General features: G+C 32.9%; 4 protein-coding genes and 1 non-coding gene across 8 annotated transcripts; 2 read left to right on the forward strand and 3 right to left on the reverse strand.

Annotated features, from left to right (window-relative positions):
• Positions 1-1,323: 1,323 nt before the first annotated feature.
• LOC123219850 lies at positions 1,324-1,424 on the reverse strand. Its single transcript, XR_006502929.1, has one exon. It is a non-coding gene; the product is annotated as a small nucleolar RNA snoR100 (small nucleolar RNA).
• A 1,275-nt stretch (positions 1,425-2,699) lies between these two features.
• On the reverse strand, positions 2,700-3,639 carry LOC123218461 (probable glutathione S-transferase parA). The gene is made up of 2 exons (XM_044639923.1): positions 3,169-3,639; positions 2,700-3,100 (listed from the first exon to the last, which is right to left on the reverse strand). Exons 1-2 carry the CDS (start codon positions 3,622-3,624, stop codon positions 2,756-2,758), a joined length of 801 nt encoding a protein of 266 aa, XP_044495858.1. The 5' UTR covers positions 3,625-3,639; the 3' UTR covers positions 2,700-2,755.
• A 3,441-nt stretch (positions 3,640-7,080) lies between these two features.
• Positions 7,081-14,334, forward strand: LOC123219256 (B3 domain-containing transcription repressor VAL1-like). 2 transcript variants are annotated; one of them, XM_044641097.1, is made up of 13 exons: positions 7,081-7,464; positions 7,616-7,734; positions 8,405-8,486; positions 8,571-8,672; positions 8,882-9,543; positions 9,686-9,782; positions 9,876-10,050; positions 10,666-10,742; positions 10,884-11,306; positions 11,439-11,488; positions 12,128-12,253; positions 12,370-12,437; positions 13,434-14,334. In XM_044641097.1, the coding sequence occupies exons 2-13, from the start codon at positions 7,622-7,624 to the stop codon at positions 14,114-14,116; spliced, it is 2,658 nt and encodes an 885-aa protein (XP_044497032.1). In that variant the 5' UTR covers positions 7,081-7,464; positions 7,616-7,621; the 3' UTR covers positions 14,117-14,334. The 2 variants fall into 2 exon arrangements, with proteins under 2 accessions (XP_044497032.1, XP_044497034.1); XM_044641099.1 differs by having other exon boundaries at positions 7,084-7,464; positions 12,140-12,253.
• A 5,225-nt stretch (positions 14,335-19,559) lies between these two features.
• On the forward strand, positions 19,560-21,097 carry LOC123219798 (transcription factor RF2b-like). The gene is made up of 4 exons (XM_044641786.1): positions 19,560-20,036; positions 20,120-20,252; positions 20,332-20,416; positions 20,503-21,097. The coding sequence occupies exons 1-4, from the start codon at positions 19,609-19,611 to the stop codon at positions 20,823-20,825; spliced, it is 969 nt and encodes a 322-aa protein (XP_044497721.1). The 5' UTR covers positions 19,560-19,608; the 3' UTR covers positions 20,826-21,097.
• A 1,567-nt stretch (positions 21,098-22,664) lies between these two features.
• LOC123218359 (non-specific lipid-transfer protein 1-like) lies at positions 22,665-24,075 on the reverse strand. Of its 3 annotated transcripts, XM_044639802.1 has the most exons (3): positions 23,729-24,075; positions 23,092-23,163; positions 22,665-22,911 (listed from the first exon to the last, which is right to left on the reverse strand). In XM_044639802.1, the coding sequence occupies exons 1-3, from the start codon at positions 24,024-24,026 to the stop codon at positions 22,907-22,909; spliced, it is 375 nt and encodes a 124-aa protein (XP_044495737.1). In that variant the 5' UTR covers positions 24,027-24,075; the 3' UTR covers positions 22,665-22,906. The 3 variants fall into 3 exon arrangements, with proteins under 3 accessions (XP_044495737.1, XP_044495739.1, XP_044495738.1); XM_044639804.1 differs by lacking the exon at positions 23,092-23,163 and having other exon boundaries at positions 22,665-22,841; positions 23,729-24,074; XM_044639803.1 differs by lacking the exon at positions 23,092-23,163 and having other exon boundaries at positions 22,665-22,841; positions 23,674-24,072.
• Between the last annotated feature and the right edge of the window lie 55 nt (positions 24,076-24,130).

The raw sequence follows: 24,130 nt of genomic DNA on the forward strand, positions 1-24,130 counted from the left end.
TCAACACTTTAAATATTTAAGTCAGTTTAACTTTGATTTTTTATCAATTTGAATATAATTCAATTTACTTTTAAATCATCTCAAGTTAATCTAAATTAAATTTCATATAAAAAAAACTAAACAATTATCATTTTTTCATATTATCGGCTCTCTTTTCATCTAAATATCTTTATTATAAATTCAAATATCTTGTTATATAAAACAAAATACTAAAGAAGGCGGATAAAATTATTTTAGAGGGTCAAATGTTCTTCAGTATCAATAAAGACAAGTTTATTTTTGTATTTTCATCAAATTTATTTTAAAAAGAAAAGATTTTATTAACAAATTTAATAGGAATATGGAAATCAACTTTTCAAAATTGAATGTAGACCATTAATTTTATCAAAGTTTGGGTGGGCCAAGACAATGATGCGTAAGAGTAGTTGACCGTAGACCATATTACCTTCCTAATACGCTGTAAATCAACAGTTGTACAATTAACAAAGACGGCAAAGATAGAAACAAGTACGCACTTTAGGAGGGTTTCTATGGAAGAGACATTCTTGTGCATTTGGTCTTGAATCATCAGCCTACACAACTTAACCATTTTAAGATCAGTTATAACACTCAAAAGTTTACTCACAGTGGATTCAAATACTTTTATTGAAGGGAAAAATGGGAAGATCATTGTGAGCTCCGTTGGGCAATCCCTTAGATTACATATAGTTCTTTACTAAGGACTATCCCATATGGTTCTTTGCTTGCACTGACCTACCAGGGCCTGTCCCGTATGGTTCTTTTTTAATTTTTTTGGGTCTTATTTAACATTTGCTGAATAAAAGTCCTTTGGTGGCCTGATAGAATATTAAAAATATGCTAAAGTTTCATTGTCAAGCTTGTATATTAAGCTTCCAAACTCGATAACTTGATTATGAAGCCTCTCAAAGTCTTTAAAAGTAAATCAAAATTATGAAGTGAACTAATTCTACATCTAACTCACTCCTCAAATTAAAACAATAATATATGAAATTTTTTAAAGGTTTACTTGGCAAAACCACCCTGGTGGTGACGATCACTGTCACCGACAATACTCAACAACCGCAGGTCGATTGACACCGTCAACAGCTTTATTCTTGTCAATTGCGTAAAATAAGAACTCGTACTTGAACAGCACAAAAGACGACTAATCCATTGATGCACGGTTTAGTCGTCCGCTGTGTCGTCTAATCACAAGTATTAGATTAAACTTTTAAGCTTGCATAATCAATACCATTACTTTAATCGCCAGTCAGACGAGAACAGAGAATATACAGTAATAATTTTGACTAAATAAAAATTAAATAATGTAGGTCTTAACCAGGCCCCTGAATCAGAAATCATCAAGGGCAGACATGTAGACCTGAAATTCAATCTGTGTGCACATTACCATGCTACCTTCATCTTAATTTCATTCCAGAGCATCGGCTTATTGTACACACATTTACATCTTCTTTATCTAATAATAAATAGAAAAATAAATACAAACACATGTATGGGAAAATTTACCAGATACTGTTGTCCGTATGTCCATACCGACCCCTCAATCGTCAGAGGGGAAGACACTAAAGAGATATTTAATTAAACTTCTGTGTACACTACCATGCCATCTTCATCGTTTATAAAATCCAAAGCATCGGCCAATTGTACACAGAGAAATTTTTAGAACGCCATTATAAAATAAAAATCAAACAAAAAACAAACAACAAGGATTCTACGATGAGTGAACCAAGAGGAAAAGAAAAAACAAATGAAGATTTAAGAACAGAGACCCCAAAGAAAAAGTGGCTATGGTTAACACCTTATCATCGACTTTATAGATTAGGAAGAGACCCGATTTAGGGCTACAGATATGAGTCGAAAAGACAAATAAGCCCAAACTTCTTCGCTTTAATAACGAAAACTTGCTGAAGAGCTCTTCGCTTTCCTTTTTGGGTTGGACTGTACAATTGGGCCGGACGGTCTTTAAAAGCCTATCAAACTCTTCGTAGTCTTAACCTTTGAGTTTAACTCTTAAAATTTTAATTTTAATATATTTTACTTTAATTCTTGAAATGGCAAATAACTATGTCCCACCCAAAGTTTCATGATATCACCTTTTAGTTTGAAAAGTCCAATTCCCTATCCATCAGTCTACATGACTGTATCATCTTTTGTTAATATAACAAATGAAAATGCTTTTATTATTAAATATAAGTTTCAATTATAAATATTTTTTAATTTAATTAAAATTATAAAAGTCTTCCTATCAAAAATAATAATAATTTAATTGACTAATTTATCTTTTAATAATATTTAAGTTACCAACTTATACTTTAATAATTATAATCATAATTTATTACTTTTTCCAAAAAAAATCTTTCCCTAATTTTTCTTTTTTATTCTTTCTCCTCCCTTCGTCTTAGCTAATAACACTATCCTCTTTCTTCTCCTTTCGTTTTCATCAACAATGTCATTACCAATCATTCTCTTTCATCACATGTCATCTTCATCAACAATATTATTGATAATATTTCACCTTCAATCATTTTCATTATCAATATTATCAATTATCCTTCTTTTCTAAACATTTTTATTATTGATCATCGAAAAGAGACAATAATAGAACAAGAGTAAGGAAAAAAAAAGAAATAGAGATATTGACATTTATTAAAAATATGTAAAACGCAATTTATTTTAAAAAAAAAAAAAAGGTGGCATGAATCCATTTATTTCTGTCTCAAAGCAAAAGCAGGGTCTATTCTATCCCCAATTTCTTCTTAAGGTCCATTGCATAATCATAAATCTTATGAGGATGAGGCAGTGACTTAGACACGCTCTCCTTCTCCCTGCACCTCTTTGCCCATGCAACAATTTTGGGACACTCAGCTTCAATACTGAAATTGCCACGTGTCTCATATGTGTAAAACCACGCGGTGAACGGAATCAATGCCACGTCGACAAACCCAAAATTCTCTCCGCCAAAGTACGGTTTGTCTCCGAGCTCCGCTTCCAAATTTTTGAGAAGCACGATTAACTCTTTCTTTGCTGCCTCTTGATCTTCTCCTTTGCCACTCCAAATCCTCCTCCCAATACCGTATAGCTGTGTCATTTTCATAACTCAAGTTAAACATTTATGTTAGAAGCCAAAAGATAAAGTAAAGAACTTACATTTTTGTCGACATAATCAGCCCAGAATTTTGCTTGAGATCGGAGGTAAGGATGAGAAGGGAGAAGAGGAGATTTGTGAGGCCAAACCTCGTCGAGGTATTGAATAATCACAAGGGATTCACAAATGGGTTTTCCATTATGAATTAGTACAGGGACTTTCTTATGAACTGGATTCATCTCTAACAGTAGCGGACTTTTATCAAACAGATTCTCTTCCCTGCTTTCGTACTTGATTCCCTTTTCAGCCAATGAGATTCTCGCTCTTACTGCAAAAGAGCTTGCCCAAAAATCCAACAAAAGCAGTTGGTTCTCCATTTGCTTCAACAATGAATTGTACAAGAAAAGAAATATGATATCAAATTTGTAGTGAATTGGTGATGAGATAGTTGGGCTATTTATAACATTTTCATTATTAGAAATGTACGCAAGAAGGTCAGGGCGCAAGTATGATGTCATTGCTTATGAGCTTTCTTGTTCTCTTTTCTTTGCCGTGTGCATGTCAGATTTTGCTTTGTTTAACGGCTATTAATTTCCCATTTGACTAGGCAACTTTTTTAACTTTCTTTTTTTTTTTACCAAAAAAATTGCTAGCCGTCTATTTCCAGTAAAATACCCAAGTGGGATTTTGTGGGAGCGGCAGCCGGCAGGCACGTACAATACCCTAAATTCTTCCGTTATTGTTATACTGATCTTGCAACATCAATGGAACAGAGTTTTCTGTAATTGCTGATTGATCTCTCTCTTAAGTTAAACTTATATCTCTTTCGTTTTGGTCTTATCTTCCACTGAGCTCAATATTGTGCTTTCAGTTTTTTGTTTATGTAATCAATATTCTTGTTATTTTTATCACTTCTAATTGTTTATAAGACCTGATTACTCTAGTGTCTCCATTCATTGTGCCTTCTGTTCACCTCTAAGTCAGATACACCCTTCAGAAGCATCAAATATCAGGAAATTATGATGATTTCATAACATCCAGGAGGACAGGGTATAGTGGTTCTGTATCTCAGTATCTCCCTGTGGGACAATTCATGGGCAACCTTATGATAAATTAATGCTCTTTATCTTTCAAGGGATGGCAGGTATCCTGCAGTTGGAAGGAATTTCAATATTATGAAGGTAAATACTCAACAAGGTTGGTCTTACTCTGAAGATGCAGGGGATAACTTGAGTGTTTTTTCTGTTTTTTAACCAGGAAATCTACCCAAACTGATTGAACGAGTAAACCCGAGGAACATGGTTAAATGTTCATCTTTTGAAGGTTTTTCCTCTGAAAAGTTTACATGTCGGAAGACGCAAGCCATTTAGTAACATGAACCATCAAGATTCTTCTACCTGCAGAAAGGTTGAACTATTGTAACAACCAAACCAAATTTATTGTTAGATTCTGAGTAAGAGACATGCCACCAGAGTTGCATTCTGTTGATGGACAGACACTGGTTCTTAACTTGTTAGCCCAGGAAAACGTTAGCGAATACAAGGAAACTGCATAGAAATCTCGGGCAGCCAACAGTGACAAGATCGAGTCTGGTAGATAAAGTTGCAGTTGGAATGATTATATTTCATAAGTGACAACACGACAATGGAAGCTTTAAGTCCCAAGGATAAGATCCTTGAATGTGATGTTGCAGGACGGATAATGCCGAAAAAAAATACCGACTTGGATTTCTTCAGTTGGGAGACCCTCCATTTTCTTTTTAAATCACTCCTTCCTTCAAGTCTCACTGATTCGAAGAATTGCATCAAAAGCTCATTTAAAATTAGATCGCAGTATTGAAATTTTATAAAATTTGACAATTTCACAAATTATATGTAGATAAAAATAAGAAAATTAGCATCATGATGAAGATCATGTATAGCTCAAAACAACAATTATTATATCAAAACTCACAAAACTTCTAATAAAATAATTAACATTTAAAATATTGTTGAGTTTTGAATTACCATACTTAAAACCTTAGTTTTGAATCATTTTCATATTCATATTATATGATTCCACAAAATTCAAGTTGCACATGGATATATTTATCGTAATACATATAATTATCCATAATTTTGTATTTGTAAATGGGAAACTATTACAAGAGAATATAAATATAAGTAGAGTAATATTATGTATATTATTTTAAATACATAAATATATACATATTTATATGTATTATTATATAATTGAATATATATATTTATATACCTAAAATAAAAATAAATAATTTTATTGATATAAATATCAATAAATATCTGTAACTTATTTTTGCAAAAGGAAAAATAATTATAATAAGAACATTAGGGAAAATGTCTATAATTTCTGTTTCACAAAAGGGACCACAACTATAATAAGAATATTAACGAAAACTTCCAAAATTTGCATTTCACAAGAATGATGATAACAACTATAATAAGAATATTAGTGGAAACTTTCATAATTTGCAAGGGAAAGACCGATAGAAATGTTTATAACTTATGTCACAAATATTAATGTATTATTATATAATTTTATAATTTTAATTTTAATTATTACCCTTTATTAGTTTTGCTTCGATGTTTTAAATTTTTTTATTTAATTTTTTTAATGTAAAGAAATTATCTTTTAGGGTTTTATTAAATTACATAATACATAAAATATTTAATATATCACTTTAGTTTTATGATTATGACCAAATTTTTAAGGGGTATTTTAGATTTTACATGACAAATTATTGTCAAGCAATCAAATTGTTATTAGAGATATAACTTGGGAAGCGTCATCTTTTTTCATAAGAATTGTGTTATATACATAATTTTTTATGTATAATTCTATATATAAATAATAACATATTATTATATGATTTAATAGTTAAAAATTAAAGATAAAATAATACTCAATTACATGATAATATATCGTTATTTATACATAAAGTTGTGTACAAACTATGACATGTCTCCGTGTAATTGGATATTGATTTATTGTTAATTTTAAACTATCCAATCACATGATGACATATTATTATTTTTACATAAAATTATGCACATAACATTACGCATTTCTATTTCCCACCCACAAAGTTTCACACAAACAATTCCCTATTCATTTTAAAAATTCAAATGTTAGTTTTACATAGGGCTGGATTCGAGCCGAGCCGAGCTCGGGCTCGGCTCGGCTTTTTAAGGGCCGGCTCGAGTTCGGCTCGTTTTCAGTTCGGCTCGGTAACGGCTCGGCTCGACTCTTTTTTTATATCAAAACGACACCGTTTTGTATATATATGGATCAAAACGACGTCGTTTTGTATAAAAAAATTTTTTAAAAAATATACCGAGCCAGCTCGGGCTCGTTTCGGGCTCGAACCGAGCCGAGCCGAGCTCGAGCTTGAGCTGGCTCGGCTCGAATCCAGCCCTAGTTTTACATATCAAAAGGTATTTTCATCACATTGCATAATATAAATTGAATAGTATTATATGTATTCATTTTGAGTGTATAAATAGATACATATTTGATATATATAATCGTATAATTAAACTATTATTTTATTTTTAATTTAAAATCATTCAATTACATGAATTTATACCTATTTATATACTCAAATGATCATTTATTGAAGTTTTGGAGTCGAATTATTATTTTTAGTTTCATAAAAAATTAATACAAATATTTTTGTTTTTCCATAACTGTTGTATACAGTTAAAAGATCCTCTTAACAGAACTGGGTGGTAAGTGGGAAAGTATCCATTTTTCAAACTTCATGGGTGAAAGATTCTCGATAAGGTAAACATCGGTAGGAACAATAATTCTGCCTTATTATTTATTTTAAAATTTAAATTTGGCCACAAATTACACGTCACTCATGATGGATAGGCTGGACGCAAAATAAATGCAGCTCTTACAAATGGTATAGAGGTGTGATAGAATCCCAAGAAACAGGCGGGTGAGCATATCAGTGTCCAAAAAACCAAACACTGAAGGAGAGAAGACTTTGTTAAGTTAAGCGGTGTGTCTTCAAGTGTCGTGCATGCATTTTATGCATCTGTTCCTCTGCATGCACCCTCTTTCTCTTTCTCTCTCTCTCTTCAACGTTTATAATTTATATTTATAATAAACTCTCAAATCAACTCAACTCAACTCAACTCAACTCAACTCAATACAATACAAATACAACTCAACTCACTCAACACGCTTTCTTGGTCGAGACCCATATACAACAACCGGCCCGCTGTTACTTTTTTCATTTTAAACTCCGCAGTTGACCCTCTTCTTCACCAACTTATTTATCATAATGGGTTTCCGTTACATTTTCAAGATCTGGGTTTTGTGATTTCAACTAGGTTTGTTATTTCCCGGTTCTTGTTTGATGTGTGCGTGTGTTTTTGTTGTTTCTATAATTTTTTATTTTTTGATCGAAAGGGGTTTTAGGGATTTTGTGATTTTAATTGATTAATTGATTGTAATAATTATTACTGTTATTTTTTTGTTTAGTTAATAATGGGGTCGAGAATTTGCATGAATGCATCATGTGGAACAGCCGCTACCCATGAATGGAAAAGAGGTTGGCCTTTGCGATCTGGTGGATATGCTGATCTATGCTATAATTGCGGGTACTTTTTCTCTCTTCCGTGTATAAATTTTCAAGTTTTGTCTATTTTTAGTTATGGGTTTATCTAAGGTTTTTATTTTTCTGTTTAGATTTTTTTGAATTGTTTTTTCTTTTCCTGAAGTGCTAATTTTTATTTTCTACCAACATTATGGTTTAGAGTAAAACCAACTAATTAGTATCAATTAAATTGAATTAAGAATCAAATATGATTTTTAATTCTACCAAGTTACTGTGTATTCTCTAATTTTGCCTAACTATTTTTGGGTCAGCTTAGAGTGAGCTGACTAAATATAGCTTTTTACTAAATCAGTGGTGTTTAGTTACAATGTGGCTCTAGAAATCAACCACAAGTTTCAAGTTGAAATCCCTCCTGGTCTATTTGGTAATTTATGTGATAAATTAGAGCATAGGGATATTATTTATATATTTAAATTCTGAGAGTTTCTCTGTTTGGTGGTTCTGTATCTGCTATAAGTAAAAATTTACTAGAGAGAAATGCTAGTTGCCAGATTGCTTCTCATTGATATTACACGAGTAGTGTGAACATGAGAAAGTGAGGTCTACTTTTTTCTTACTATAATTATCACAAAAACATGTGTTTTCATTCTAGATTATTCATTATTTTTAAGTACTTTTATTGATCTTTATTATTTCTTTCTTGGTTTTTTTAGATCCGCGTATGAGAATTTTGTGTTTTGTAATACATTCCACTTAGAGGAACCTGGTTGGAGGGAATGCTACTTATGCCACAAGGTGAGCTGCAGTCTGATAATTTTACCATTTTGTACATATTTTTCTCTCTTGAACTTTTCAATCTAATTGAATCTGATATACCAGCGTCTGCACTGTGGGTGTATAGCCTCAAAATCTTTGCTTGAGATATTGGATTACGGGGGAGTTGGGTGTAACAACTGTTCAATGACCTCTCGACTTCATGCAGTAAGAGGAATTCAAATATCTTTATCTTAATATTTCTAGTCTCAAGTTATTAAACTAGTCATGCTCTCTGCATAGAGTGGCACTTCTTTTTTTAGAACGTAATGTGCTTACTCCATGTGAGTTTTAAAGACATAGTTACAAGGACTATCATGTAGTGTCACTGTGCACATAAGTTTCTATAATGGCCTCTTACTATTTTCTCCTTGCAGATGCAGAGAGATGAAATTCGTAATGAATTTGGTGCATTAACAATAAATAATGCTGATAGTCTACGATCTAAAGTTGTTGAAAAGACGGTGGTTGCTAAAGTTGCTGATGAGGGAAAGCTGACGCAGTTGTGCAGAATTATGGAGGCAAATGAACCCAATTTCCTCAAATCTCAGATAGGTGATACAAGTGTGTCTGTTGGGCAAGAAAAACGGGTGGAGGTCAGGACACCTTTTGGTGAAGTTGGCACAAGCATTTCGAGTGCAAATCAATCATCTGTTGGATCATCCAAACTTGCCAAGCCTGATGGTAGATCTATGTTAGACATTAGAGATATGCATGAATCACATGCTCAACCATCTCTTAGTATGAGTTTGGGTGTGCCATCTGGCGGTACAAATTATGTGCTACCCTTTTCTAATGGAACTGCTGATGGAAGGGAGCAAAGCAAAGTATCTTCTCTCTTTCAACAAGGCCAAAGATCTCGTCCTATTTTACCAAAACCCCCTAAAACTGGCCTTAGCATAAGTCCAGAGACAAGTAAAGGTACAGCCTCTCAACTGCGGATTGCAAGGCCACCTGTTGAGGGCCGGGGCAAAAACCATTTACTTCCTCGGTACTGGCCGAGGATTACTGATCAAGAGCTGCAGCAACTATCTGGAGAGTATCCATGAATGTTTCATTTTCCTTTATTATTAAATGAATTTGGTAGAGTGAGAATGTTTGTTCTGTGATAATAAATTTTGTTTATGAATTATTCATTTGTTAAATTCAACTGTTTACCTTAATGTCATTTTTTTTTTAAGTTTGAATTCCACCATTGTGCCACTGTTTGAAAAGGTTCTAAGTGCTAGCGATGCCGGTCGAATTGGTCGTTTGGTTCTCCCTAAAGCATGTGCTGAAGTAAGTTTTAAACTGTTGATTTCATAGTTTTGATACTTGCTAATTTCCCTTTCTCCCTTAACTTTTTTTATTTGTCTGTACATTTCTATGCAGGCATATTTTCCTCATATATCTCAATCAGAAGGGGTTCCTTTAAGGATTCAAGATGTTAAAGGGAAAGAGTGGATTTTTCAGTTCAGATTTTGGCCCAACAACAATAGCAGGATGTATGTTTTAGAGGGTGTAACCCCTTGCATACAGTCTATGCAATTACAAGCGGGTGATACTGGTATGTTTCATCGCATTCTTGCTTAAGGATTATTTATATTTCCTGGTCTGTCTTATGCATCATATCTTGTTGAACTCGACAATTTGATATTAAACAATTGTTTTCATAGGCTGATGTCCTAGTGGCAATTTTGATTGGGGCTATAAATTTAAAGATTGTGTGAACTTTATGTTTGGATAAAATTATATGTTAATTCCCTAGCTTATATATTAGTAAGAGGTTACCAACCTCCGTTTTGTTTTTGTTAGTTAGCTATATTTTTTTCCTTTGGCTATTGATCTGAAAGGTTTTCAGGAGTTCATGTATGAAGTAATTGTGATTCTGTTTGCTTAGTCTGTGATTATGTTTCTTAAGATATCTGAAATTGTTTGACTTTATAATTTACTATTTGTGTTTGATGACTGGACTAGTATGGATGACCATGACTACGTATTATTGTTAATTTATTCCCCTACATTTTCCTTTAGTTATCAAGACATCTCGGTGCACACTGAGAACTCCTTTGTCCTGATATTTTGCTGGCTATCAATGTTGATTGCATATGTTAGAACTCTCTTACCAGCATTTTAAGTGGAAATCAATAGTGATTGCATATATTTTTCATCTATATTGCAGTTACATTTAGTCGGATAGATCCTAGTGGCAAGCTTATAATGGGGTTTCGGAAGGCAACAAACTCTGAAGAAATGCAGGTCAACTTCATAGGCTTATTTTACTTTATATGTGCATCTTTTAAACATTTTTAGATTTATATATATTGTCCTTGAAATAAGCACTTGTTCTTTTTGATTTGTCAGAAAGTTTGTAATAATTTACAATCATTATATGAATAGGATGCTCAAACATCTGCCTTTCCAAATGGTGTTTCTGGGGAAAGTTCTATTTCTGGTATTACTGAAAATCTCCCTACTGTAAGCGGTTATTCTGGTCTTTTCCAAACACTAAAAGGAAGCAAGGAACCTCACATGAATGTACTGCCAGAACATTTGAGTTTGGCTGATGGGGATATTGATTGGCATAAAAGTGATAATCGTGAAGGCAAGACAAAAGAGGAGTCACCACAGCAATCTGTTCCGAACTCAGAGAAGAAAAGAACTAGAAATATTGGATCCAAAAGTAGGAGATTGTTAATGCACAGCGAAGAAGCACTGGAGCTAAGACTTACATGGGAAGAAGCACAGGACTTGCTGCGGCCACCCCCAAGTGTCAAACCAAGCATTGTCACCATTGAGGACCATGAATTTGAAGAATATGATGTAAGTATCATGGTCTGGGGTTCTGTTTATTTAGTCCTAGTATATATGCTATGATGGAACATATCTAGTGAAAATTTCAAATCTAAATATTTTTCCTTGGTAGCAATGTAATCAATGTTGTTCATGATTTAGGAGCCTCCAGTTTTTGGAAAGAGGACTATATTCATTGCTCGACCATCTGGGTAAGGACTTGACTATACATTCTACTTGGTAATATTGTATTTGGAATACTTGGAAAATTTTAAAGGGTACCAGTAAATTTTTTAAAGTTTTCTCACCGAAGATTTGTAGAGTTCTTATGAGAGAAGGGGCAGCACTTCATCCAAGCTTTCCTAGAATGCTATTTAAACTGTTTAGAATTGCTTATTGAGTCGATTGTCTGAGGTTATATTGTTGTGGCTTTGTCATCTTTGAGAAAACACGAAAGTCTGAAAGTCCAAAGATGTTATCATTTTGTACAGCCTTTGCTACATGCACGCCTAAACATGCACTTAAACCCGCTTTTTCCAGTTTTGTCTGGTTATAGATGATTCAGTATCCCTCCTTATTCTCATTATACATTACATATACCTTTAGTTTTTATTTCCTTGAATCTTGATGGCACACACAGGAAAATGTTGTAGTTACGGGAAACACTGCATTTTGAATTCAATTGTCTGTTGCTACTTGCATGGCACAGAACTCCAGGGTGCATGCATGAAAATGTTGTAGTTATGGGAAGCACTACATTTTGAATTCAATTGTCTATCACTACTTTCTTGGATCAGAACAACCTGGAATTAATTATGTGCTAAGCATATTCTACTTCTGAATTCATGAAGTCCTTTGTCCAGGGGACAGGAGCAATGGGCTCAGTGTGATGATTGCTCCAAATGGCGAAAATTGCCGATGGATGTTCTACTCCCTCCAAAGTGGACATGTTCAGATAATGTTTGGGATTCAATAAGGTGCAACATTTTTTTCGTAAACTTTTGTTTCGTTAAAATGTTCTATGTCATGTCCATGGGCAAAAGAGGTTTTTTGTTTTTATTTTTTATTCTTACGTGCTTTATGATGCCCCTAGGTGTTCATGTTCTGCACCAGAGGAGATGAGTCAGAGGGAATTGGAGAATCTTCTTAGAGTTGGTAGAGGTATGAATCATGGAACCGTGTCTTTTGTATTTTAAGTTCTGCAGCCCTTAATGATGCTTAAAGACTTCAGGCTAATAAAGCACAGCTTATAATAAAGAAATGCTAATGATAATGTATTCTTTTGTCAAACAATCTTGCATGTGTGAAGCATCATGATGTATCCTTCCAAATGGTGTAAGTGCGCACTTTAAATATTGTGCATGAATGTGCCATGCATTGCTGCAGTTACACTGTGATGCTCTCACTTGTGCATGAATCTTTTAAAGAAGGACGAGTTTTCATCACTATGTTTGCATCTAATGAATAATTAGCATAGCTTGTAATTATTATTCCATTTACTAGAATTCATTTTTTTTAGTATCAAACAAGCAAATTATTTTTGATTTACCACACAATTCTTTGAATATTAAGTAGGGAAATGCTAAATTTGTTTATATCAAAACACGTTATTTCCAAGAATATGTGAACACAAATGTTTACTACGTATTGAAATAGCTAAATAATTGTGCCCTCAGAATATATGATAAGACCACCCTATATAGTAGCATTATCTCTCTAGATTCTGTAATATGTAAGTCATGTTCATCCTTCTAAAATTTTTAAATCTTTATTAACGCAAATTGTTGAAATGTGATGTTAGAAGTTGGCTTGATTCACGTGATTAAATTGATTGCTCTATTGATTTAGAGATTTGTACTTCAAATTTCAATTAACATTATTTGAGATTACAATATTCATGAGATCTTGTTGAGCATTGGTAAAAAAAACTAGAAATAAATAATAGTACTAATATAGGTAAGGCCCAGTGTGTTGTTTTCTTCAGGTCTGTAGATATTGTCTTTCTTGTAAGTAAAGTTTTGATTGGATGAAAGCCAAGCTCGAGTTCCTTATGTTGAGTGATGATGGTGACTCTGTCTGTTTTGCTATATCATATGAATTGTAAACTTTGTCCTCTTTAGTGTTAACGTGCACTTTCTTTTATGTATTTTGCTTAAGATTCCAAGAAGCGTAAGATTGTAGAGAGCAATGCAGTGCAAGAACGTGAGCTGTCTGGCTTAGATGCACTGGCAAGTGCTGCTGTTCTAGGAGACAATGCAGGAGACTTGGGCGAGCCTTCAGTTGGAGTCACTACTAAGCATCCCCGACACCGGCCTGGCTGCACTTGCATAGTGTGCATCCAGCCCCCAAGTGGCAAAGGACGGCACAAACCCACTTGCACATGCAATGTTTGCATGACCGTGAAGCGCAGGTTTAAAACCCTAATGCTGCGCAAAAAGAAACGTCAATCAGAACGTGAAGCGGCAGAACTTGCTCAGAAGGACCATAACGATGACAAAGGTGAAACAGAAACGAATGACAGTACAATGAAAACTGAAGTGATGCAAACGAGTCCTTCAGAGAATGAAATGAGCCAGAAAAGATGTCAAGGAGAGGTGGGTGAGAGCAGCAGTGGACAAATAGATTTGAATTGTGATCCCATTGGAGAAATGGGAGTTAGCCTTTTGACACTGGTACAAAGCGGCCAGCCATTAGAGGATTACATGCAGCAGCATCAGCCAAATGGGGGAAGTTCATCATGTTTACTTCAAGTTAATGGGGAGAATGAGAGACTTCTGTCTGATGAAGGATTCCTGGCATCTGTGGGGTGGGGTGGAGATCAGGAGACCAATTTAGACTGAAATGGTTTTTATTTTATTTTTTTCATTTTCAACTTTGGTAACGATAGATCACTCACTACCCCTTTGTTCTTAATGTTTGAATGGAGTCCAGGAGGGAGACTGTGTACAATTTTTGTTTTTTTTCTGTAAAGGGGTGGTGTCATACTTTACAGATAAATGCAATTTTTTTTCATGGCTTCGTGATAATTATAGTAAATAAAATGGATGAACTTTCATTATGTACACAATTGCAGTTTATATTCCTTGGGTTCTGCATTGGTCAGTTTGTCGACAGATCTATAATTTCCCTTATGTATATATATATATAGAGAGAGAGAGAGAGTCAAAATTTGAGTGACTGTTATTCTCCTCTTCGAAGGTGAAATTTTTGTAAGCATATTTTGTAGCTGATATATTTTGAAATAGATAAATTAATGAAATTTATTTCAAAGAGATTTAGAAAAATTTCTTTTAAAGACATTGAATAGCAGGACTCCCATATACTAATAATAATTTATCAATATTTTAAATGAAATTTCTTTTATTTCCTAAAGAGTATCATTTTTCCACCCACTATTTATTCCGAAGAGCATAAATCACATATTTTCACACAAAATCAACCTTGGCTTAAATAAAACTATAATTACAAAGGTAAAATAGTAATTTCATTAAACAAAAAATTTGAAGAAAATTTTAAAAAATAATTATTTTATAGAGACATAGTTTGATAACCCTAGTTAGCACTTTAAACAATTATTATTTATCGATCGTTTCTTGTGGCAACAATGATGCACAAAGATTTCACTAATGGAGTGGATGGATTGGATCATCTAAATAGGTTTTCATCATGCGCATGTGAGATTTGTCGATGCATGAGATTAACTTGTTGACTTAGGGATTTCAACATGTTAGTGAGTTGTTATCATAAACAAAAGTGATTCATTAACATATGAGATTGAATTGGCATGTGGAGTTTTTGTTGATTCGTTAATATTATATATTCGGAAAAGATGCAAGAATGGAGATTTTGTCGTCAACATCGGAAGGGAAAAAATTATAACCACCTTTACAGTCACCTATACAAATATGAAACAAATAGAATTAACTTATTTACAATCTAATTTATCATTTTTATAAAAAAGGTTGTCTTATCAATCAAAGTAAGAAGTGTGTTTTAATACAAATTAAAATCTAAATATTTTTTATTTTGTTAATTTAGAGTACTATAGTAATATTAAAAATTGAAATAGTTAACGATAATATAATAATTTAGTTTCTTAATATTATTTTTTTCAATGTTTAATTTTAGATTAAAAAATATGATTTATACCATCACTGTCTAGATAAAACTATTCTCATCTAGATGGTTTTATCTTTACTTTAACAAATTTTTTTAATAAAATATTAAATTTTTAAAATTTTATAAATAAAAATTTAAAAATATAGTAAACCTTCCATTGGAGTCTTTGGTCTAGACTAAACAATATAGTAAACGCGTTTGTATGACTGGATTTGTCCTACTAGCCACCTTAGCATCGATTTCTACCTACCAAGTTAGACAAATTATTTGACCTTAAAATCAACCTACATTCATACTTTATTAGTCCGGCCGAGGCCTTTGCTTTATTTCTGGTCTGTTTGATACTAACAACAGGGCAATTTCGCTTACTACGTATTCACTATGATCATGTATAATTATTCGGATATATTGATAGATTGTTACGATATATCATTTGTCTAAACATAATTGTTTTCATTGATGCCAACAATACACAATTGGGCAACACAATTAAGTAATGTTATATGTATAAATTTATATACAAATAATAACATACCATTATGTAATTAAATAATTAAAAATTAAAAATAATACATCTCCTCTTACTGTTTGATGGCTTGGTTGGTTCATATATTACATAGTCAATGTCCGGCCATACATCTTAATTAGCATTTTATAAACGTCTCCATTTCCAATGGAACCTCATAATTATTATTCCCTTTTATCTTCACTTAGATGCAATTAATTCTTCTTCTCCCCCCTCTATCTTTGCTCTCTCCTTCCTTTTTGACAAATCAATTAGCCTCATTCCAATGGGTGACAAAGCAACCTTAGCTAAAGCAAGAAGAGAGCTTGAAGATATGTACCTAGGCATTCCAGATGACTCAGTGAACCTCACTTTTCAAGACCTAGCGGAAGTAAAACAAACCTCAAATGTACCACCAGAAAAGAAAAACTCAGCTCTACTTTTGGAACCAATCCAAGAAGCCAAAACCCCAAAACACAAGTTATCAACTTTAAACAAATTGCCTAGCCTTGATTTCAGCAGAGGATTAGAAAGTATTGTTGATTCTAATAGGGGTAATCATGGGCTTGCAATATCTCCAATCCATCGCCATGGTGAGGATGAGCAGCATCGAGGTACTCATCGTGGGCATTCGATTAGTCCCAAGAAACGTGCTGAATTTAGGCATGCAGTGGAGAGTCATATGGCGTATGATGATGCGAGTGTGATGAGCATGGCTTCCACTTATCAAGAGAGAGGCCAACTCCGCCGTCCTGGGATTCCTCACTCCAATATTTGCACCATCTGCTCCACCTACATCTACATATTCCGCCATAGATGCTTGGTATCTTCACCAGCATCCTCTCTCCCAATTAAAATTTATTTTATTTGACCTCAACAATTACATAACTGGTTATTAAATACATGTGTATGTCAAAACACTGAAATATAAAACTTAAATCTCATATTAGAAAGTATGAATTTTTAGTATAAAGATTAAATGATTTTAGACTATAATTTTAATAGTTAATTTTCTTTTAAGATTTATATTATTTAGAATCAGAATTATTACCATATTTTTCATCATATCGTATGGTACAAGTGGTGACACTGGTTAATTTGCCTATGCAAGGAGCTATCACCATGTCTCTTGACCATATCATGTGGTGTGGGTGGTGATACTAGTTAGCCAACCCGGCGTGTCGGCTAGCCTACCCCTGCAGGGAGCTAGCGCCGGGACTGCGAAGCATTTCAGAAATATTTCTAAACAAATACAAATGCAATATATTCGTGTGTGTAGGTTTGCGGAAGGGTATATTGCAGGCATTGTGTGTGTGTAGGAATGGGAGAGATGACAGAAGGGAGAAAGTGCGTCCAGTGTTTAGCGAAAAGATTCAGCCAGAGGTAACATGTAGTATATATAACGCAGTTTCTTTTCAATTTTAAATTAGTGCTTTCAAGGTTCCACTTATAATAGTTTTAAGTACGGTGGATTATTGTGCTAATTTTGACATAAAGGTACATAAAAAGAGCTGGAAAGGTAGGGTGTTGTTCAAGGTACCCAAGTATGGTGAAGCAGGCTGAGCTGAAGTGGGCAGAGAAAGGGCCAAGAAGGAGTGGCGCGAGAGCATATGGAGGCAGCACAAATATGATGCCAAGATCAAGAAGCCCCGTGAGCCCAAGGACACCAACCATCGCGCATATAGGTGGATCTGGTGCCCCTTTATTTGCGGCTGCCTCGCCCTACTCTCAAAATGCTGCTAGTCGTCACCATCTCCCCCTTTAATTATGAACCCACTACTCCATAGTTATCTTAAGCTATTCAATTTACTCGAACAGTTACACCATGCATGTTTTTTATTTTAGTAATGTTATATGTATAATTTTTATGTATAACTTTATACACAAACAATGATATGTCATTATATGATTGAATAGTTGAAAATTAAAGATAAAACAATACATAATCACATAATGACATACCGCTAATTATACACAAAATGATGCATAAAAATTATACAAATAGTTTTATTATTTTTATTTTATTCATGTTGTTTATTCAATTTATATGTTGGAATTTGTATGCAGTATATTCTACAGATAAACGAGGAAATAATACAGTGGGATGTTATATACATGCAATTGTTGGCTCCTTGATATGATCACTGATAATAAAATTATACGTATCTACTTTAAATATATAAATGAATATATATCTAATATGTGTTATTATGTAATCGGATAATTTTAAATTAAAAATAAAATAATATTAAATCATATAATTATACACAAAAGTATATACCTATTTGTATACTCAAACATTATAGGTGTAATATTGTTATAATTGATTAATTGAGGGGGTTCTCCTAACAAAAAGCTTAAAAAGAATTTCAAACAACCTATTGATCTCAATCAAATTGAATTATTTTTATTTTCAGATATGAAAATTAGTAGAAAATTAAATTAAAAAATTAAAAAACCAAAGATTTTAACACTTGTATGTTTTTCATAAAACATTTCTATTCTATAAAGGAAACAAAAAAAGAAAAAATTGTATTAGGAATTGTGATTAAATGACAGAATATGTTATTAGGGTTAAAAGACAGAAGAGATTATTTTGATTATTTTTTTATTAATAGTAACATTTGAAAAATTAATAAAAAGAATTTATCCCCTTTAGTAATTTTTATGAAGGATATTAATCTTAAAAAACCCAATTTTTTTTCATTTTTTTTTATATAGATGAGGCATCTTTAGAACTTATGCGGGACATAGTGTCATTTCAAAATATATTTTTATATTTCGGGAATATAAATATTTTAGAAATAATATCTGTAATTGTAACTCCTCCAAACAAAAAAAAAAACTAATTTAATAAATAAATATTTAAAAGCCCCCATCTATTGGGGCATTAATCCACAGTGTGGGTAGAAATTAGAGTAATTGATTAAACATTTCAACATTCTAATCAATAAATTAAAAATAATATAATATTGGGATCCAAGCACAAATTTTTCAAAATATTAAATGCATGTCATCGGTACAAAAAAATTTATCAAATATTTCAATTATACACCATTTTTGTAATTAATATATATAAGTACTACAAAGAGGTTTCACCATAATCCAGATGCGCCAAAGGCTGGCCCGCCCAGTTTAATTTGGCACAGTTTGCATCAGCCTAATACGAAAAAATGTAGAACAGCCCGTTAAAGATTTATAAGACACAATCATAAGGTTCGATACTATATTTTAGATCTTAAGTTTTTGTTAGGTTAATTTAATCCAATACGAAAGCCTAATTCAGCTTGATCACATGGGTCAGATGAGCTGCATCGAGATCGATCCGATACATTCCAGCCCTGCCCACTACTACCTCACCTCACCCATAATCTTTGTTTTATAATTTGAATCATAATCTTCGTTTTATAATTTGGATAAGGCATCTTTAGAACTTACGCGGAGTGCAGCGCGCCTATAATTTAAAATAGAAAGCTTAAAAAAAAGTGTTGACTCCGCCGTACAAAAAGAAAACGGCAAAGGAGTTAAAAAAAGAAAAAAGAGTAATAAATAATCAATTATTGATAAAATGTTCCTTTTTTTACGCTGTGATTGGCAATTGCAGCATCGTTGTTCATGTTGTGATTGTCAGAGGAAATGAAGACACCACCTGAACCTAAACCCGAAATCTACCAAAACCCATTATCATCCTCCGCATTCGAAAACAGCATGGTGCCGTTTTTACAAAACTGGACCCACCACCAGAAGAGGGACCCCTCGGAGGTGAGCTTCGACACGATGACGACGACGACGACGATGATGATGACTGCAGATTCGATTGGTGGTGGTGGTGAGGTGGAGGAATTTGGGTCGGAGGATGACTTGTTTTCCACATACATTAACGTCGACAAGTTAACCAGCGAAGGAGGCGGTAATGGTGATGATATTGGGAATGGAAATGGGAATTGTAATGGTGACAGTGGACAAAACGGTGCGGTTCAAAGTGGGACAACTACGACGTCGTTTAAGGGACGGCAGGATGAGCACAGGCATAGAAGTTCTATTGATAAATATGACGAAATAATGGAAGCTAAAAAAGCTATGCCACCTGATAAATTAGCTGAGCTTTGGAATGTTGATCCCAAACGAGCCAAAAGGTTTTTTAAAAAAAAAAAATTATTTTTAGTATAATTTATGTAAAAATGATTATTTATATATGTGATATATAATTCATACGTAGGATATTGGCAAATCGGCAGTCGGCTGCTCGTTCAAAAGAGAGAAAGGCTCGTTATATAAAAGAACTTGAACGCAAAGTTCAGAAGCTTCAGACTGAAGCTACATCTCTTTCTGCCCAGCTCAGTTTGTTTCAGGTTTCTCTTTCATGATCATTTACTCGTTATATTTTCTTTATAATGTAAAGTAAAATATGAATTATATTGTTTATTATAGAGGGATACAACGGGTTTGAGTAGCGAAAATACGGAGCTGAAGGTTCGGCTACAAGCGATGGAACAACAAGCTCAGTTGTGCGATGGTGAGAATTGAAATTGAGAAGATTTTTTTCTGTGTTATTTTTGTTAAATGATTTTGTGAGTTTAGTTTTGTGGTGATACTGTGAAGCTCTCAATGAAACGTTGGCGAAGGAAGTGGAGAGGCTTAAGATTGCAACTGGGGAAATAATGGCTTCCTGTGATTCATATAATTCGACAGTACAGCCAAATCCATACATCGAGTCCACCATTTTTGCAGTTGTGCAGCAACCAGGTTCAATTGCTGGCCACCAGAATTTTCAATTGCTGACGGACCCCATCTCTGATAGCTCACAGATTGACTCACTAGGGCGATTACAAGGGCTTGACATCTGTAATAGTGGCACAGGATCGAGTTTTGTGAAATCCGAAGGCCCTTGCCTTTCTGCAAGTGAAAGTAGCACCACATTTTGACACCATTTGACTCTTGTAGTTAACTCATCCGCGGTGTGGATGTAAATTGTTCATAGACTGACATATTAAGTCGTTTAGTACTTCATATTTTTACTACCATTATTCTTTTCATACTTGATTGTTCATTCTTTTTCTTTTCCCGAAAATAGGGAAGCTCTCCCAGGTTTTGATCCAATGTTCACTGTGTCCTTCGCTGCATGTTTGGAATCTGTCATTTGGGGTAATAGAATGTATGGGAAAGAAGGGTTTTTCTTACGCCCAGTTAAAATGTATTGTAACGTCATCCTATTTCTTGTGTCCTATTTCATTTGATGTGTGAAAACTTTTTATTTAATTTTAAGTGTACAGTTTCATGGATTGATATAACATATTGTCCTCTACCATGATAGTTAAATTATGTACCGTAATATGTATTGAAACCTTAATTTACTGTATTGTGTATTGAATTTTATATCGTATCAAATAATATAACTTAAAAAAAATTAAAATATTAATCAAATAATGAAATATTATAACGGACACATCATTATTTTGAAAATTTTCGAATATACATCTTTACTTCATGTTGTAATATATATCAGTAATATATATCATGTTGTAATATATGTATCGTATTATATGATACGTCTACTGTATCATATTAATATAATACACTTTATGATATATATTATTTTCCTTATATATTATATCCTATCATCAAATGTATATCATTTATTGTAGAATACTGATAGTTGTATTATCCACCAATTCAGTGGGTTCATATAGAGTTAAAGCGTAAACATGGGCAAGAAAGAGACTTGAAGTTGCCACTGATAATATAATACTAGGGATGACAATTTGGGTCTGACTTTAGAAGCCTTGACCCTCCCTGATAGAAACGGGGAAAGGGATAGGGACGAGGATGAAAAAAATCTCCGCAATCTCTGCAATCAAAGACCCCCCCATCCCTATCCCTTTATATTAATATATTTATTTAAAATACTAATATATTTTTTATAGTTTTAAATTATTTATATTTTTCAAATTTATTTATATTTTTGTTATAAATATTAAAGTAGTTAATGTATTATATTTGTGATATTTGAAATAATGGGTTAATTTTAATTTTATTTAATTATATTATTTAATATATTTATTTTGTATTTAAAAGGTAAAGAAAGATTTTTTTTTTTGCAAGTACAGGAAGGGGATTTCTCCCCGCGGGGATGAAAAGGGGATTTTTCTTTGCGGGGAGGAGATGGAGAATTATTTTCATCCCTATAGCGGGGATAGGTCGGGGAAGGAGATTAATATCCCCTACGGGGATGGGGGCGGGGATTGAGATCCCCTCCCTGCCCCTCCCCATTGTCATACTATGTTTTTTTGAAATATAATTATAATGTAAGATTTAATTTATATGAACGAAATAAAATCAACGAATCCAAAACATTTATATACTTATTATAAAATATTGAATAAAATTAATTTATGGTTACATGAAACATTTGAAATATCATATTATTTGAATTCATAAACCTTTTGATATTACATGCATTGAAGTTATCTGTTACCCTTATTTGAAACTTTTTTGAATGACAATTTTCAATTAGTAAAACTGTTCTATTAAAAGTTCCAGAAAAACGATACAACTGATATATAGTAGACTATTAAACCTCCTTATCAATGTCCATTGGTTTATTCTTTCTTGATAGTTCTTGATAAGTTTTCCATTGGTTTTGTGTTTGGATCTTTTTGATACCTAATTTATTATTCTTTCTTAGATCTAGATCTAGTTCTAGATTTATTGTTCAATATTTTCTGCTTGAGTTTTCACGTATCAATTGAAATTTGCACATAAAATTAGTTAAAAAATTTGCTATCTATTTTTATTGTTTAAAGAAGTTCATTACATTGAACTATCATATGTATATGCCAAAACATACATTGGCTTTATTTAATTACTACTACACTACTCCAATAAAAGCTTTATCCTCTCTCTTGACTTGACTTTGCTCAAGTCCAAATCCTTACTTCACCCTGCATTCACCAATGAAACCCACCACACAAAATTAGTTATCAACTTGAAACACCTATGTAATTTTCTAAAGAGCAATATTATGTGTATCTATTTTGGGTACACAAATATATACACATTCATATGTGTCATCATATGATTAGTTATTGTTTTATTCTTAATTCAAAATCATCCAATCACATGATGATACATATAAATGTGTATACATTTGTGTACCCAAAGTGAGTACACATAGTTTTATTGTTTTCTAAAACCCCATTAAAATTAACAAACATGCCCTTGTAAAAGTGAATGAGTTGATACTAAGTGACAGTGAAACAAACCCTAAGGGGGCGTTTGGTTTGGATAATATTTTATTATCAAAATAAAAAGATTACCTTGAAGATATATTACTTAGAATATTATTGAGTATAAATGATTACTATATTTGATAAAATTTGATAGGTATAAATAATTATAATGTTTGGTTAAATGTAATAAAAGATTACTAGTAAATTATTTTAATTAAATGCCCTTGAATATAATTATTTTTAAATATTTTTTATATTATTTGTCATATTAATTAAAAATAAATTTATTTTTACCTCAAAAAATTAATAAATAATAATATAATTATAATAAAATCAAGATTATCTTGATAATTTTTAAATACCTAAGGTGAAAGTAGTAATCAGATTATCACTTATATTGCCTATCATGTCAGCATTGGTAATAAAAGATTATTGTAATATTTTATTATTGATAAATCAAATAAAAAAATAAATAAATTATTAATATAATTTTCAAAAACTCAAACCAAACGTCCTATAAAAGAAATTAAGTGAAGAGACTTACTTAGAACAGTCAAGGTCGTGAGTAAGCTTATAAGGACAATTACTCCCACAAATACCAGGAAGTGTGTTAACACGATCGTAGTCAAGTCCAGGGATCTTTGCAGCTCCTTCTTTAACACAGTTGCACTGAGCTTGACGATCTTCAGTGGTGTTCGAGGCAGCGTTGAGTGCTCTAATTCCTTGGCAGCAACTCACCGGAACAGGTCCTCCCATTACACCGTAACCTATGCATGGTGTCAGCCAAATGGTCACTTGTTCGCATGTTATTTTTGCACCAACACGACCACCCCCCATTAACATGCTCACAATCAGCACAGCTATGAATGCCACCTTCAAAATTTGAGAGCTGGCCATGGTGACTGATTATAGATTAATTTGTTAACTTGATTTGTAACTCTTGGTTATGGCTTTATGTAGGAACCCGGATGTGAGGTGGGTCAGTGGAAATCTCTGGATTT

Source organism: Mangifera indica, chromosome 6 (genome assembly GCF_011075055.1).
Source record: "Mangifera indica cultivar Alphonso chromosome 6, CATAS_Mindica_2.1, whole genome shotgun sequence".
Classification (NCBI taxonomy): Eukaryota; Viridiplantae; Streptophyta; class Magnoliopsida; order Sapindales; family Anacardiaceae; genus Mangifera; species Mangifera indica.

Excerpts from the sequence above, each read along its gene's own strand:
- LOC123218359 (XM_044639802.1), bottom strand. The coding sequence starts at position 24,026 with ATGGCCAGCTCTCAAATTTTGAAGGTGGCATTCATAGCTGTGCTGATT. Across the intron at positions 23,164-23,728 it reads TCGTGTTAACACACTTCCTG|GGTTTGTTTCACTGTCACTT; the intron begins GTATTTGTGGGA and ends ACGCCCCCTTAG.
- LOC123219798 (XM_044641786.1), top strand. The coding sequence starts at position 19,609 with ATGGTGCCGTTTTTACAAAACTGGACCCACCACCAGAAGAGGGACCCC. Across the intron at positions 20,253-20,331 it reads CCCAGCTCAGTTTGTTTCAG|AGGGATACAACGGGTTTGAG; the intron begins GTTTCTCTTTCA and ends TGTTTATTATAG. Across the intron at positions 20,417-20,502 it reads ACAAGCTCAGTTGTGCGATG|CTCTCAATGAAACGTTGGCG; the intron begins GTGAGAATTGAA and ends GATACTGTGAAG.
- LOC123219256 (XM_044641097.1), top strand. The coding sequence starts at position 7,622 with ATGGGGTCGAGAATTTGCATGAATGCATCATGTGGAACAGCCGCTACC. Across the intron at positions 8,487-8,570 it reads AATGCTACTTATGCCACAAG|CGTCTGCACTGTGGGTGTAT; the intron begins GTGAGCTGCAGT and ends CTGATATACCAG. Across the intron at positions 12,438-13,433 it reads TCTTCTTAGAGTTGGTAGAG|ATTCCAAGAAGCGTAAGATT; the intron begins GTATGAATCATG and ends ATTTTGCTTAAG.
- LOC123218461 (XM_044639923.1), bottom strand. The coding sequence starts at position 3,624 with ATGACATCATACTTGCGCCCTGACCTTCTTGCGTACATTTCTAATAAT. Across the intron at positions 3,101-3,168 it reads CTGATTATGTCGACAAAAAT|CTATACGGTATTGGGAGGAG; the intron begins GTAAGTTCTTTA and ends AAAATGACACAG.